Source organism: Theropithecus gelada, chromosome 1 (genome assembly GCF_003255815.1).
Source record: "Theropithecus gelada isolate Dixy chromosome 1, Tgel_1.0, whole genome shotgun sequence".
Lineage (NCBI taxonomy): Eukaryota > Metazoa > Chordata > Mammalia > Primates > Cercopithecidae > Theropithecus > Theropithecus gelada.
The window spans coordinates 204,518,941-204,533,394 of NC_037668.1; the positions used below are offsets into that span (position 1 = coordinate 204,518,941).

Consider the following 14,454-nt stretch of genomic DNA (forward strand, 5'->3'; position numbering starts at 1 on the left):
ATCACATGGAATGGTATTCAGATTCACCATACACGATTCAAAACCTTCAGTCCATGTTTCAGTAGTTGGAATTTTTCAGATTTTAGGAAGGTAAAGTGGCCCATATAGTGTATATCCCATAACACCCCCAGGGGCTTCCGGAATAACACCTTATAATCACACGTACATCTTTGTGCAGCAAATTGAGGAATATTCACACTATCAATTTTTTCTTCTGAGGATCTTAAACAGCCTGATGTCTGTCCCCATCAGGTTTTACTGCCAAGTGCGTAAAAAAAATCTTTCCATTTTTCAAACTAATTTCCTCAGAGACTGTTCAAAGCATCCCCTGACCATGGTCTCATGCGCAGCTGAAATCTCGGATTGACAGTGATTGTAGTTGCTGAGTAATTGCCTAGTCTAGGAGACAGGCACTTGCAACTCCAGGAACACTTAGAATTCAGTGAAAAAATGTTTCAGAGAAACTGACCTGTGGAATGAATTTTGTGTGTGTGTGTGTTAAGTAACCTGCAAAATGTTAGTATTTTGTATCTTTCTAATAGCTGAGAGATCTATCCTGACCCAGCTTCCCATTTACAAGTGCACAGAGAACAGCGGGAGAACAGTGCTGGTTGGCAACTTCATACTCCTAGCGACTTCCAGAAGCCGAAGCCGCCACTAAGTAGAAGAAATTTGGTTCGTCGACTGCCAGCTGCCTTTTAAAATAAAGTCACAAACTTAAATGCTCTATTTTTCCAGCACTTGGCTGCGCTGTCTCAGGTCATTACAAGCAACTTCCAAGCCTGGACCTCCCGTAAAATTGCAGATTCTGACTCTGTAGGTCCAGGAGGGGCGTGAGAAGCTGCCTTCTAACAAGCTCCCAGGGCAGCTGCTGCCACTGCAGGGCCAAGCGCCACACTTTGAATAGTGAGACCTTAAGGCACTTCTGCTCTCTGTACTTCCAGTTCTCCCGAGAAACTTGGCGTCCTGCAGCTGTTTCGGAGAGTCCATGTGTGCCAGCTCTACCCACTTTGAGGGCAGAACAAGCCAGGAAGCGCTGAGAGTGGGACTGGAGGGTAACTGAATAAAACTGGTGACGGGGAGTTACAACAAAGCAACTAAGGGCACTGCTGTCACCGACAGAATCCCCTCATCTTGACATCGAGCTAGGGAGATGTGTTCAAAATCAGGGGAAGACTCTCGGAAATGTGAGGGGAGAAGCCAAGATTTGTAATCCCCATGGCAGATTTCACTTTCGTTCTGATCAATAGCTAACACATGGTACGGCTTGCTTATTTATTGCAATATGTATGGAAGGGAGGAAGATTGAGTGCCTTACACACATAGGTAAGACAGGATCACCATTGCTATCAGCTGACGGCCACGGGCCTGCTGGGTGCCTACTGCCTCCTTGGCTCTCCCCAAGATTCCAAACTGTGGGCCTAATCCCATCGAGGAGGAGCAGGCGGAGGCACTCAACAGATGGGGAAAAATTGCAAATATTTATTTGTGAAGATTTATTTCTCTACCTTCCACTCCCGGGGCATAATACCAACAGCAGTCTGGCCCTGTGTCACCAGGATGGAAGAAGTCCTGTCTGCCTGGTTCCTTTCCCAGGTGCCATGTGGGGTATGGGGCCTTCCCTGTCACCCTCTTCCCACCCCCTGTCCATCACACAGATGGCCACCACTGCTTACCAATGGAAGTGTCCAGAGAAAAGCATCACCTAAAACTTCAAAGGACTGCTAAGTACTGGCTCAGGCTTCCAATGGAAATTCCATCCAAAGTCCAGGAAAGCACTTTGGTTTGCACAGTCTATCTGCTAAATTGTATACATCTGTTTGGCTGCTAAATGAAAGATAGAATTTTGGGAGGCTTATTGTTGCAAGACGTTTATTACTAACACAAAGGAGAAATAACCAGCTATGGTTTCCACATTCAAACAGAAATTCAGATGCTTGCATCTTTCACATGTTGTTCAAAAAAATCACAAGCATCTGTGGAAAAAACTAAGCTACTGTAGACACTACACGGAGGTCATGTTCTTACATTCAAGACACTAAATACAAACCGAAGGCAATGCAAAAATGTATACTTTAATTTTAAAACCCAATTTTTGTTCTCAACTTGAAAAGGGAACACTTTTTTGTTTCACAAACAAGCTGGTCGGTTGGAATTCTTTTTGGAACGGTGGTCCCGCGCTAAACACTGGTTCTTGCCTCCCCACCCCCATTCTCTAAAATAAACCCAGCAACCTGGGAGGCGCATTTGTGCTGCCACAGGTTTCTTACTGCTCACTCCACGCAGCACCACTTAGACCAAGGAGAAACGACTGCTTTCCAGCTCGAAGTTGACTCATTAGAAGAAAAGGTGGGAGACTGGGGGTGACAAATTGCTGGTTTGTCCAGAGTTACTCTCTGCTGCTGGCCTTCGCCTCAAAGGCCAGGGGCAGAGGCCTTGCCAGGCGCTGTGTTCTGGGGCCCTGACCTCATGCTGGGCTCAGCGGGTTGGCCACACGGCCCAGGAAGTGCAGGGCAGTGGCACTTTGATCATACACAGCAAACAGGAATGGGCGGTCCAGGGTCACCTCCAAGAACTCAGGCCTGTTCAGCTGTCGGGTAGACTCTGTGGGCTCTCTCTCATCCGCTTCGAGTTCAAAAAAAATGCTGTTCAGCACCTGCAAAGCGGCAGACATCAGGGTCATTCTGAGGGCGCACTGGGTGACCCAGGGTGCTGAGTGCTAGAGGGCCAGGGAGGGCTCAGGACCTCTGTGATGTGCACTGTCCTGGAGGGAGACATTGTCCAGTCTGCCAGGAGGATGCACAGTGTATGCCTGCTCCTCAGTGTAGGCAAGGGTGTGTCTGTGTAGATGACCCTTACTCGGCCACAGTGGCCAAACTCACGTACCGGCTCCTCCCTACCACGCCCCTCAAGTCCTTCCATCTTCACGTTCCACCCGGCTGTTCTGGGCAGAATTCCTGGCTCCCTTGGCCATGGCCCACCAGTGCCAGGACTTAGCTAACTTAGCACAGAGGGCTCATCCCACTGGCCCCCGTAGGAACTCCCACTTTCTCCCCAGCACGGAGCACAGGGCCCAGAGCATCCAGGGGCATCCTTGGTAGCCACAGATGTGCATGGTGCCTCATGGCAGGGGACATTCTGTCTGTGCTCAGCATTTCCCTGAAGAAGGGGCTGGACCCAGGGCACCAGGTCCAAGGGTGCTCACTCTCTTCATCCCGGTTTCAACTCCACTGTAGGATCCCTGGAGGACCCTGAGGCAAGGCAAGGCCGAGCAGGACCATGGAACACACCGCCAGCAGGAGGAGGCGGAGCAGGACCATGGAACACACCGCCAGCAGGAGGAGGCGGAGCAGGACCATGGAACACACCGCCAGCAGGAGGAGGCGGAGCAGGACCATGGACACACCCCCAGCAGGAGGAGGCGGAGGAGGCGGAGCAGGACCATGAACACACCCCCAGCAGGAGGAGGCAGAGCAGGTGAGACCATGGAACACACCCCCAGCAGGAGGAGGAGGAGCAGGACCATGAACACACCCCCAGCAGGAGGAGGTGGAGCAGACAAGATCATGGAACACACCCCCAGCAGGAGGCGGCGGAGCAGGACCATGAACACACCCCAGCAGGAGGAGGCGGAGCAGGACCATGAACACACCCCAGCAGGAGGAGGCGGAGCAGGGGAGGGATTTGCTGCTGTGCACCTAGAAAGCCTCACAATGGTCTGGCCACTTCTCTCCCACCTTTGGCCCTACTCTCCTCTCCCTCTTGCCCTGCTGGCCCCACCCACAGCCTCCTCTGTGTCCCTTTCATCCATGCCCCCCACCCTGTGAACACTCGGAACCCAGGTCAGGCACAGACACAGGCTCGCGCATACCTTCCCCACCCTGAGGTTGTCATTGCTCAATTTTTGCAGGTTCAGCTCGGTGCCCAGAATGGCGGGCAGCTCAGCCTGGGCAAGCAGGTCCTGCAGGTCATAAGATCCTCGCAGCACCAGTCGGGGCATGGTCAGGTGGATGGCCCTGGGGAGATGAGGCACAGTTAGGAAGGCTCCAGGCCACACAGAGAGGGCTCTCCCAGAGGCCAGGCAGGCATATGCTCGTTGTACCCAACCCTGACGACAGGGATGTTTGCCCCCCCTCCCACCCAACTAGGTCATCCTCCCCCTTGGGGAAAATTTCAGCAAAACCTACAATAAAAAACGTTCATGTCATTTGAAATACTATGACATTGACCGATGAGGACCTAGGAATGGTTGTCCTTTGGTGCATTCTGTTTTTAGATTGGCTGCACTGAAGGTGTGTTACTTGGGTAATTTTAAAATGCTATTCTCTAAATAATGCACTGTGTCTTACTACTGCAACAGCAGTGTTCTTGATGACAAGACACCCATGAAAAGGAGGGAGACAGGAGGGTACAGTGTCAACTCGTGCTGGACACGTTGCTATGTCAACTCAATTGATCTTTGTAAGAGCCTCTTCCATCTTCTGGCATCCTTCAGAGCCCATGGACATTTCCAGTGATATATCAAGCACTTATAAGAGCTGACAGTACATCCATGTTTACAATGTACACTGCACTAGTCACAGCATCTCAAAGGTGAAAGCAACCCACGTGTCCATCGATGGACGAGTGGATAGACAAAAGGTGGTAACCACATGCAAGGGAATATTATTCAGCCTTCAAAAGGAAGGACATTCTGACACGTGCTACAACATGGGTAGACCTCGAGGACATCGTGGTGCTTGCCAGGAGCCCAGGGGAAGGGAAAATGGAGAGTTAGTGTTTCAGCAGGGCAGAGCTTCGGTCTGGGAAGATGAGAAGGTAAATGGAGATGGATGGCGGTGATGGCTGCACAACAGTGTGAATGTGCCTAGTGCCACTGAACTGTGCACTCGAAAATGGTTACGATGGCAAATTTTGTTATGTATATTTTATCACCATAATTTTTAAAACATAAAAAGCATCCAGAGCTGATGTCAAGAAGCCATCGTGTCACTCAATGCCTGCCTCTGGGATCAGATTTCCAGGCCTTGATGATCTGGGGGGATGTGTAGGTTGAATCCAAGGCTCTATGGAAGGGAATTGCAGCAGGAAAGAGGTGCTAACGACACCTGTCCCCGCCCAGCCGCCAGCCGCCAGCAAGGACATTCTGGAGTCAAGGCATGCTCCCTGAGAAGGCTCCACCCCCGCTCATATGGAGTCCAAACCCTCCTGGCAAGTCAGTTCCAAGAAGCTCTTGGATGCCACAGATGTGCTGTGTGTCAGGTGTGGGGCCAAAACGTTCCTCTCTCAGAGGGCGGATTGCAATGTATTCTTTCCCTCCAAAACCACCAAGCAAATATAAGCATAGAAAAAGCATTCTTCCTCCCCTCCTTTACCTTGCCTGCACCTGAAAGACAGACACTAACTGGAGAGCTGGGTGCTGGGTGGATGGAGAGCTGGTGGATAGACACACAGGCCGCCTGCCCAGCCCCATGCCACTGCGGCCCTGCCCTGCTCTGCACCCAAGGCTCAGTTCATGTGTGTCTACTCCCCACCCCACCCCCAGTGGGGGCAGAAGGACAGCTCGGCTCCCACATTCCAGGGGAGACCAGGAGGCTCCTACCGGGAAGACAGTTTCTTCATCCAGTTGAGGGAGTTTTGCTGGAAAGTGAGACCCTCCACCTTGTCCAGGTCAGAGGCGTAGTGAGGCTGAATCAGCAGCAAGCAGGCGCTCTCAGTAAAGGGCACTTGAGTCACTGAGAAGTTGTCCTGGGCGTCGCTCCAGTGCTGGAAGGTGCCCACGCCAGACAGCATGGGGACAGACACTGAGGTGCTGTTGTCCACCCAGAACTCCTGGGGCTCAGCCAGCAGGGAGAAGTCCTTCATCTTCCCTGAAATCCAGACAGGAGACGGGGAGGGAAGAGTCAGCTGAGACAGGGGCAGGGACGAGGGCTGGCAGACACCGAAGGCCCAGATCCTGCCCCTCTCCCTGCCACAGCCTCCTTCCCTGGCCCACCCCAGGCCACTCTGTATTCTCCTGGCCACAGGACCCCAAGTGTAGCTCAAATCTTCCTGCAAAATGCAGCCATTTGAGTTCACTGAGGCAGCCCTAACTGCCACCTGCTGAAGACATATAACATGCCAGGCACTGAACCGGAGGTTTGCGTCTGTCATCTTAAGGGACATATGCCACTGGTACCTGCCAGGTCAACTCAAACCTACATCTGTCCTGACACAGAGGCTGTGATTTGACACACTAACTTTTTAAAAATTTTAAGAGATACTATTTTTTAGAGTGACTACGTTCACAGCAAAATCGAGCAGAAAGTACAAAAAGTTCCCATGTAACTCCTGTCCCCCCACACACAGCCTTCCCCATGATCAACATCTCACACCAGAGTGGCCCATTTATTGCAGTTGATGAACCTGCATTGACACGTCCTCAGCACCCAAAGTTGATGGTTTTCTTTGGGGCTCCGTCCTGGTGTTTTACATTCTGTGGGTTTGCATGCATGTAGAATGATGCGCAGCCACCACTGCAGTATCCCACTGCTCCTAGAGGCCCCTGCTCATGCTCACTTTTTAATCCATGTCCAGCCCCAGCAGTGGCAGAGCCTGCCGGCTGTCCTGTGGCCCCCACCCTCCCCCATCACAGTCACGGAATACAGAGCTGACCACGCAGGCTCCGGGAACGAGGGCTCCATTCTTCAGCAGCCCTTGCTACTGAGGAGACTCACAAGACCTCGCTGTGATGAATGGATTTGCACACTGGGCCCTGGGGGCAGGGGTGAGCCCTCTGTTCTCCCCACCCCCTGCCCCGCTCACAGGGCCGTGGAGAAGACAGAGAACTCGGGAGAGCCCGGCGTGGGAGAAGGACACAAACTTGCGTGTGAAGCAGTTACCCGGGGTCTCTCCATGACGGCAGCCCGCCCTCTGCCTCGACCTTACACTAGTGCATCACAGGATGCCCTCGGCTGTCCTCCCACTCACCTTGAAAGGCCCATTTTGTGGTAGTTTTTAGGAGAAGAGGGTGAAATTGTATATGAGTTTGTCACAGAGCAGTCCTCTGGGCACGTGACACTTGGGAGTCTGAGTAGAGATGGTTCAGAAACAGTGGGGTCTCCCTTTGTACTGAATTGGAGCTTCCAGCAGGGAAGTAGGGAAGCTGGGAGGACAGAACTGGCAGGTGGGAGCTGGGCATGGCTGTGCCTCCCCTGGGTCTGGGTCTTGTGAGAAGGCAGTGGCAGACCTGGCATATTCCTCGTCCTCAGTCCTCGGAGCACTCAGTCTCGGGAGGGCATGTGAGCGGGAAACTGCAGGATCCTCCTTGCACATTCCCTACAGGGACCTCGGTGCCGCCCACCCAGGCTAGCAAGGCTTTTAGTTTAGAGGGAGGAAAGGGACAATTCTTTTCTTCCAACAAACTAAACCAAAAAAAGGAAGCTGCTTCCCAAAAGATGTTGGAATTTGACATGAGAGTGGCTGCCCTCTTCCCTCTGTTCGTCTGACACACACACGGCTCACCATTCTCATCCGAAGGCTAGGTAAATCTCTCGAGCTCAAGTCAGCTGGCATTGTGGAAACTGCCGGGGCCAGCGTCCCATGCTCAGCAGCACAGCAGGTGCTGGGCAAAGGGTGCCCTGGAACCCATCGGGCCCCAGATCCTCAAGTCCTCTCTAGTGGGACACATCTAGCTGCCTGCTGAGGTCATGTACATAGAACATCATTGCTAAAGGGGAATCTAGAGGTCCCGAGACAGCCCCCGATCTCCTCACTGGACAAGCCATGTGGGCAGGAAGGGGCTGTCTCCTTTCATGGAAACTGAGACCAGCAAAGGTTAGGAAGTGGGGCAGGGTCAGGGCAGCATGTGGTGGAGGCCAGGGAGGATGCCGGGCTTCCTTTGAGTCCTGATGTCATTGGTTTTTTTCTTCTTTCTCCTCTTCCTCATGGCCTGGCTCTGAGGTCTGGGTGAGGTGGATGGGCTGTCTTTCGAAGGGAGACCCATTTCAGATGCCACTGGCTTTCTTGCCTTTGCCTTCTGCAGGACCCTCCTTCTCAGTGAGCGCTCCTCCCAGCGCTCCTCCTAGGTTCAGCAGGCTGAGCCCACGTGTCCCCGCTCTGCCCTGCACAGCGTGCTGCCACCCTCAACCGGGCAACCCTCAGGCTGGCCTCTGCCCCTGTGACCAGTCAGTGCCAGGGCTGAGCAATCCCCCATCTATCACCTCCCCTGAACCTGCAGGGAGAGACCTCAAGGATGTTGTCATGGTAAGAAAATCACCACGCGCCACTGAAGCTCTTTCTGCACAGTCCTGTCTTTCACCGCCCGCCTGGCTCTCTGTCCCTCACGAGGTTACACATCTTGACGGAGCCTCATCAATGTCTCTCAGACACACCCCTCAGCCCCACCCCACCCATGGATTCGCCGAGCTGCTCCCCGAGCGCGTGTTCCCGTGACTGTGTGCCTGGACTCTTGCGTAACCTTCAAACAACCCTCCCTGCCTCCAGTCCACACACGGCAGGCTTCCGGGACGACCTCTGAACGAATGCGTCCCCATTCCCACACCTACCTGGCATGGCATTCAAAGTGTCTCCAGCTCTGCCCTCCCCAGGCCCATTTTCTGGTTCAACACTCATGCCAAGCCAAACACCCCATCCTCGTTCCTTGCCCCAAACTCTGCAGGCTGGGCCCATCATGCTTGCTCCTGGCTTCACCAGCCCCGTTCCCCTCACTGCCAGGTGAGGCCTGCTCTCCACTCCCCAGTGACCTCTGTCCTCTGAGGGCTCCGAGTCCTCCCTGAGTACCTTGTACAGCACGTTTCCCTGCAGCTCCATATCCTAGGCGTTTGCCCATTGACCTTTAAAAGCCTGGAGTCAGGGCCTCTACAACCCTCCTCTGGCCTCCTCTGAGATGCCAGGCTTAAAGTCTTACAAGTAGCAAATCCTCAATGAGTATTTGTTAAAAGAATGCTTTAAGCAATCTTTGGCTGGGTGCAGTGGCTCATGCCTGTAATCCCAACACTTTGGGAGGCTGAGGTGGGAGGATCGCTTGCAGCCAGGAGTTCAAGGATACAGTGAACAATGATTGCGCCACTGCACTTCAGCCTGGGGGACAGAGCGAAACCCTGTCTCAATTAAAAAAAAAAAAAAAAAAACCAACGATCTTTGTAGTACGGGTTTTCAGTAATGCCCCTCCTAACATGAAAGGGATTTAAGCAAGCCAATTGCTTATTTCTGCATAGGCCAGGGACCCCAGCTCCTGACCATCTCCAGAGACAAGAACCTGTACCCTCTGAGCGTAGAGCTGGGCTGTGGGGCCAGGAGATGTGGGCTGAAATCCCAGGACACCCACTGGTGGCTGTGCCATCTTGAGCAAGGCACTTTGTTTCTCCAAGTCTCTATTTCTTTACCAGTAAACAAAGGCACAAATACCTCTGCATCACATCATAAGGGGATTAAATGATGTAAGAAAAAGGATGTAGTGTAGTCGTGCACATAGTAGGGCAGCAGGTCTGGGAGGTGGACATCCATCCAGGGACCCAGCGGAGTAGCCACTTCCCCACTCCTCGAGGGTGGCCACCAGGTATGTCCGCAGGGCTGCCCCTGCCCATCTCCAAGGCCTGACCTGCTGAGCTCAGCTATGCATTGGAAACTAAGTCCTAGGGCAGAGCCGGCAGAGGGGTTTGCCTTACCTTGGAAATGGACGTAGGTGTTGAAAACCAGGGTGCTGTCCGCACTGGCTCCCGTCAGGGGGCTGCTAATCTTCCATCCTGTCACAGCCTGCATGAACCTGTCAATCTTCTCAGCAGCGACTTCCAAGTCTGTGAAGTCCAGAGAGCGTGGGAGGACCACAGGGGCATAGAGAGCCAGGCCCTGCACAAACGGCTGCTTCAGGTGCAGATCTGGGGCTGTGAATAGGCCCACCACTGTGGACAACAGCAGCTGGGACTGGCTGTCAGCCCTGCCCTGGGCCACCAGCAGGCCCTGTACAGCCTGCAGGGCAGAGAGGACCTTGTGCGCATCCAGCCGGGAGGTGCAGTTCTCGTCCTTCCAAGGGACGCCCAGGATTGCCTGTAGCCTGTCGGCTGTGTGGTCCAAGGCTCCCAGGTAGAGAGAGGCCAGGGTGCCAAAGACAGCCGTTGGGGAGAGGATGGTGGCTCCATGGACCACGCCCCATAGCTCACTGTGCATGCCATATATACGGAAGCCCAAGAAGTTGGCCAGCATCCCGACCATCGCGGCCCTCAACTTGTCCTCGGTGTCGAGTTTTGCGGCGACCAGCACTAGCTGGTCCTGCAGGGCCTTTTCATCCACAGGGGACGTCTTGGCCTGTATCGGAACAGGTGTGAAGGTGGGATCTTTGGGCTTCCCAGCATTGGCCTTTGCCAGCTGCTCACAGGTACTCTCATTGTGGATGACGAGGTGGAAGGGGTGTATGTACACCCGGTCACCTGCGGCCAGGCCAGCCCAGGCCAGGAGGCAGAGGATGGTGGCCCTCAGGCTCACGCTGGCAGGAGCCATCTCGGACTGGGGCGCTCGCTTCTGCATACCCTGAAATATCATTTTGCAAAGGGTGAAAGGTGATTATTATTAACTGATCGTTAAGTGCCATCTAACCAGATTTTTCATTGTCTTAATATTCTCTGTCACCATTTAGCCCAGAATAAGTCCATTCATGTCTACAAAAAAAGAAAAGAAATGGATTCTAAGCTCCATGGAAAATATCTACATGATCCAAGTGCAAAATGCACCAGTATAGGCTGAATCATGTCCTAACTCCCCCAATGGCCACAATGCATATGTTGAAGTCCTCAACCCCAGGACCTCAGAATGCGACCATTATTTGGAGACAGAATCTTTAAAGAGATGATTAAGTTAAAATGAGGCCATGAGAGTGAGCCCTGATCTAATATGACCTGTGTCCTTATGAGAAGGGGAGATGAGGACATGGACACACACAGAGGGAAGACCATGTGAGGACAGAGAGAGAAGACAGCCATCTACAAGGCAAGGATAGAGGCCCCAGAGGAAACCAACTCTGCCGATGGCTTGCTTCCGGGCTTCTAGCTTCCAGAACTGTGAGATAATACATTTCTGTTGTTGAAGCCTCCCAGTCTGTGGTACTTATGGCAGCCCAAGCACACTAAGACATGCTCCTGCCTGCGGCTGTAAGTTCTCTCCTAGAAAAACACATACGTGCCAATCAGTAGGTCTTTGTGGAGGCCTCCTAGACCCCTGAGATGCTCATTCAAGGGCCCTAGGGTGAGGGCTGGGAATGGTTTTCTCATCTCCTTGTGGTCCTAATATGCAGCCAGGATTGAGCACCACAGGCTCAACCCAAAGCCCAAGTATTTTCCACGTGTCTCAACCCCAAAACCAGCTCTCAACCATCCCTGCATAGTGCTATCCCCTGCAGAGCCCCAAAGGCATGCACACCTAGCATGGCTTGCCCACTGATACTTGGATTCCTTAGATTAAAAAAATAAAAATTTTTAAAAAAAAAAACTTCTCAGGTGGCTCTGATATGTAAGCAGGGTTTAGAACCCCTGCCTTAGACACGGGTCCGGCACCATGTTCTCTCAAAGGCCTTGCAACTAGGCTTCAGCCTCAGCTGCTGCAAATGAAAACTACCCCGAGACCCCAGAAGACAAGGTTCTTGGGCTGGCCCTGCTAATTCATTTCATCTGACTCTTCTTGATTGACGGGATGAACGTTGATTCTATTGATTCATTCAATTCTAACAGTTTGTACCACATCTCACTCATTTCTTGTGGAGGGGGTGTACTGCAATATCGTCACTTCTTAGCCTTTTCTGTCCCCCCAGGGCTACGCCAGGCTTCCTTGGAGCTGTAGCAGGTCATCACTGACTCGAGGCCACCTTGATGCCTTCATTTTTCTGCTTCACCTAAGCACACCCAGTCATTCTTCTTACATTAGCAGCTGGCTTCCCCCACCCAGACCAGTAACCAGTACCTGTCCTCAACACGGTGCAACTGCTGAAGTACCTGGTGTGTTTCGTTCTGCTTCAGTCATTCAAATGCCAAAGAGACTTTGACTTCTGACCTCAGCTACCGCCTCACCCCACTCCCCATGCGTTGACTCCATCCACTGTTCTCAGGAAGAGCCACACGACATGGAAAAACAGAACAGAAACTCTCCCTGCTGCTTGCAGGCCTTTCTGTGCAGAGAAGCCTGAGCCACCAGTTCACACCTAATCTAGACAGTCACATCAAATCAGGTCGTCAGGGGAAACCTGTGGGAACCGACTGCTGGGAAGTCCTGCCTGACAAGCGCCACCTGTTCGGGGTTTGGATGGCGCTGGTCGGTGCAGCCCACTCGCTGTGCTGCTCCTGCGCAGGTACCATCTCCAGAGACGCAATGCCGTGGGCCATTTTTAAGGCAGAGACCGTCGTTTGTTCTCAGTTGTGATCTGCGGCTGCTCCCTAGGCTGGTTCCAGGTCTGCACGCAGCCGCGTCCTGGGAGTAATGGTGCTCTGGGGTGGCGGGCCTGACACCCTTGCCCGGAGCGCCCCTCCGCCTTCTCCCCTCCTGCCCCTGCCTCTTCGCCAGCACCTGCCCCTTCTATGTCTCCCTACTTCCCCCAGGCTGAATGCTACAGGTGAAGATGACGGCTCACGCTCCCGTGGTGTCTGTCATTTGCAGGGCATCGTTCTTATATCAACCCCTCTGACCTCATCATAGTCCTCACCTTCCCTGAGGTTTCCTTGGTGCCGTATTTCACCCTGCAGCTTTCCCCACCACACCGGGCACTCTCAACTCTCTCATCCGGCTCCCCTTTTCCCTCCTTATAACCCCCTGTACCACGTAGTTACGCACTTGTGCTGTCCAGCGTCTTTGTCTGTTTGCTCTGACGTGAATGTGAGCCCCGGAGCAGGGTTCCCGCTGCTATGTTTCCTAATACAGCCCACATTCCCAGGACAGTCCCCGGGACCTAATGCATCCTGGAGAAGTAGTTAATGAATTGGTTCCTGCTGTTTTCCAGAGGAACAAAGAGGTCCAGTGACTTGTGCAAAGTCACACAGCTGGGAAGAGACAGAACTAGGACTCAGAACCAGGCCCTCTGACTCTGTCATCCACAAGTTTAAGCACCAATCTACGCTGCCCTTGAATGAAATTGGAATCTGCCCTTTAGCTTATCCCAAAGCTTAGAAAGTACTTTCATGTTGTATTAGTTCTCTTCAGCTGCACCACAGCCCCTGAGAGAGGGAGCCCAGGCATCGTTACTAGTCCCATTTTATAGGTGAGCAAATCGAGGTTCAGAGAGATGGTGACCAGCCTGATGACACAGTCAGGGAATCTGTCTCGAGGGAGGGGTAGGGTGACCACTCTGGGGATCCCAGCTGGGGATTGACTGAGCCCAGCCCTTCCCTGTGGCCCCACTTCCTGTACAAGCCCTGCTGTTCCTCCTGATGGCAAGAGGACCTGGTGGACTCTTGACCATGATGACTCTGCTCCTGTGCCAGTCTGCTCCATCCCTGAGGACCCTAACTCTTCTCAGCCGAAGCAGGAAGACCTGACCATCTGGTCCTATTGCTAAGGAGGAGCAGCTCCTCCTGTGAGACCCCTGAGTGGGCACTGAGCAGGGAAAGCCTGCGTCCAGATGACTGGTCTTATGGGAGGGGAGAGATGCTTCAGCCATCGCCAGCGCCCCTCCCGGCCTTTTCCTCCCAGCCCACAGCTCAGTTACGTCTGAGAGGGACAAGGCTGAGAAGGAGCTGAGGGGGCCCCCGGCTTACCTTCTGCTGTAGTACCCAGAACAATGGCAGCTTCTTCCCCTGGCCGGGTCACGAGGCCCTATTTATATCTGAGGGGTGGGGATGGAGCCGTTCCCAGGCTGCCTGTGCACAGGCTGGAGGGGGGTTACATCATGTGGCCAGACCACAGGCTGGCCAGAAAGACAGACGCCAGAAGGGACACTCACGCTGGGACCCCTTCCAGGAAGTCTTAGTGATCGATGCACAGTTTCACTGCTGAACAGAGTGAGCCGGTGCAGGGTCGAGTTACACATTTACTGAAGTTTGCAGGAGTGGGGGCCAAGGTTCCCAGAAACAGGAGCATCTCCCTAGGTGTGTGACAGCTTAAGGCCAACCGCCCAGGCCTGCTGACCCAGCCCCGGGATGTGCCCCTAAGAGGCCATGGGGACATGCAGGCCGGAGGCGCGGAGGGCAGAGGGCAGGGGAGAGTCTCGCTCAGGCAACACGGGGGCCACTCCTGACCCTGCTGCCCGCTCATGGGATGTGTGACCTTCAGCTGCTCCCAACAGCCATTTGGCGCCTACCCTGTGCAAAGGCCTCTAATAGACACTGGGAAAAACACACGAGCAAGTGAAAAGTACCTTCTGGTAGCTTCCAGTGTAGCTGGGGAGACTGTTAAACACCAACAGTAGCACAGCCAGATTAAAAGACACAAACAAAATGCCTTCAGGATGCAGAAAGCATTCACCTGTGCAAGCTGGCG

General features: G+C 53.4%; 1 protein-coding gene across 2 annotated transcripts; it reads right to left on the minus strand.

Moving 5' to 3' along the window:
* Positions 1–1,849: 1,849 nt before the first annotated feature.
* On the minus strand, positions 1,850–14,249 carry AGT (angiotensinogen). Of its 2 annotated transcripts, XM_025390865.1 has the most exons (6): positions 13,734–14,249; positions 10,363–10,527; positions 9,669–10,278; positions 5,603–5,870; positions 3,872–4,016; positions 1,850–2,656 (listed from the first exon to the last, which is right to left on the minus strand). In XM_025390865.1, exons 2-6 carry the CDS (start codon positions 10,522–10,524, stop codon positions 2,468–2,470), a joined length of 1,374 nt encoding a protein of 457 aa, XP_025246650.1. In that variant the 5' UTR covers positions 10,525–10,527; positions 13,734–14,249; the 3' UTR covers positions 1,850–2,467. The 2 variants fall into 2 exon arrangements, with proteins under 2 accessions (XP_025246650.1, XP_025246643.1); XM_025390858.1 differs by having other exon boundaries at positions 9,669–10,527.
* Between the last annotated feature and the right edge of the window lie 205 nt (positions 14,250–14,454).

Excerpts from the sequence above, each read along its gene's own strand:
- AGT (XM_025390858.1), bottom strand. The coding sequence starts at position 10,524 with ATGCAGAAGCGAGCGCCCCAGTCCGAGATGGCTCCTGCCAGCGTGAGC. Across the intron at positions 5,871-9,668 it reads CACCTACGTCCATTTCCAAG|GGAAGATGAAGGACTTCTCC; the intron begins GTAAGGCAAACC and ends TCTGGATTTCAG. Across the intron at positions 4,017-5,602 it reads ATGAAGAAACTGTCTTCCCG|GGCCATCCACCTGACCATGC; the intron begins GTAGGAGCCTCC and ends TCATCTCCCCAG.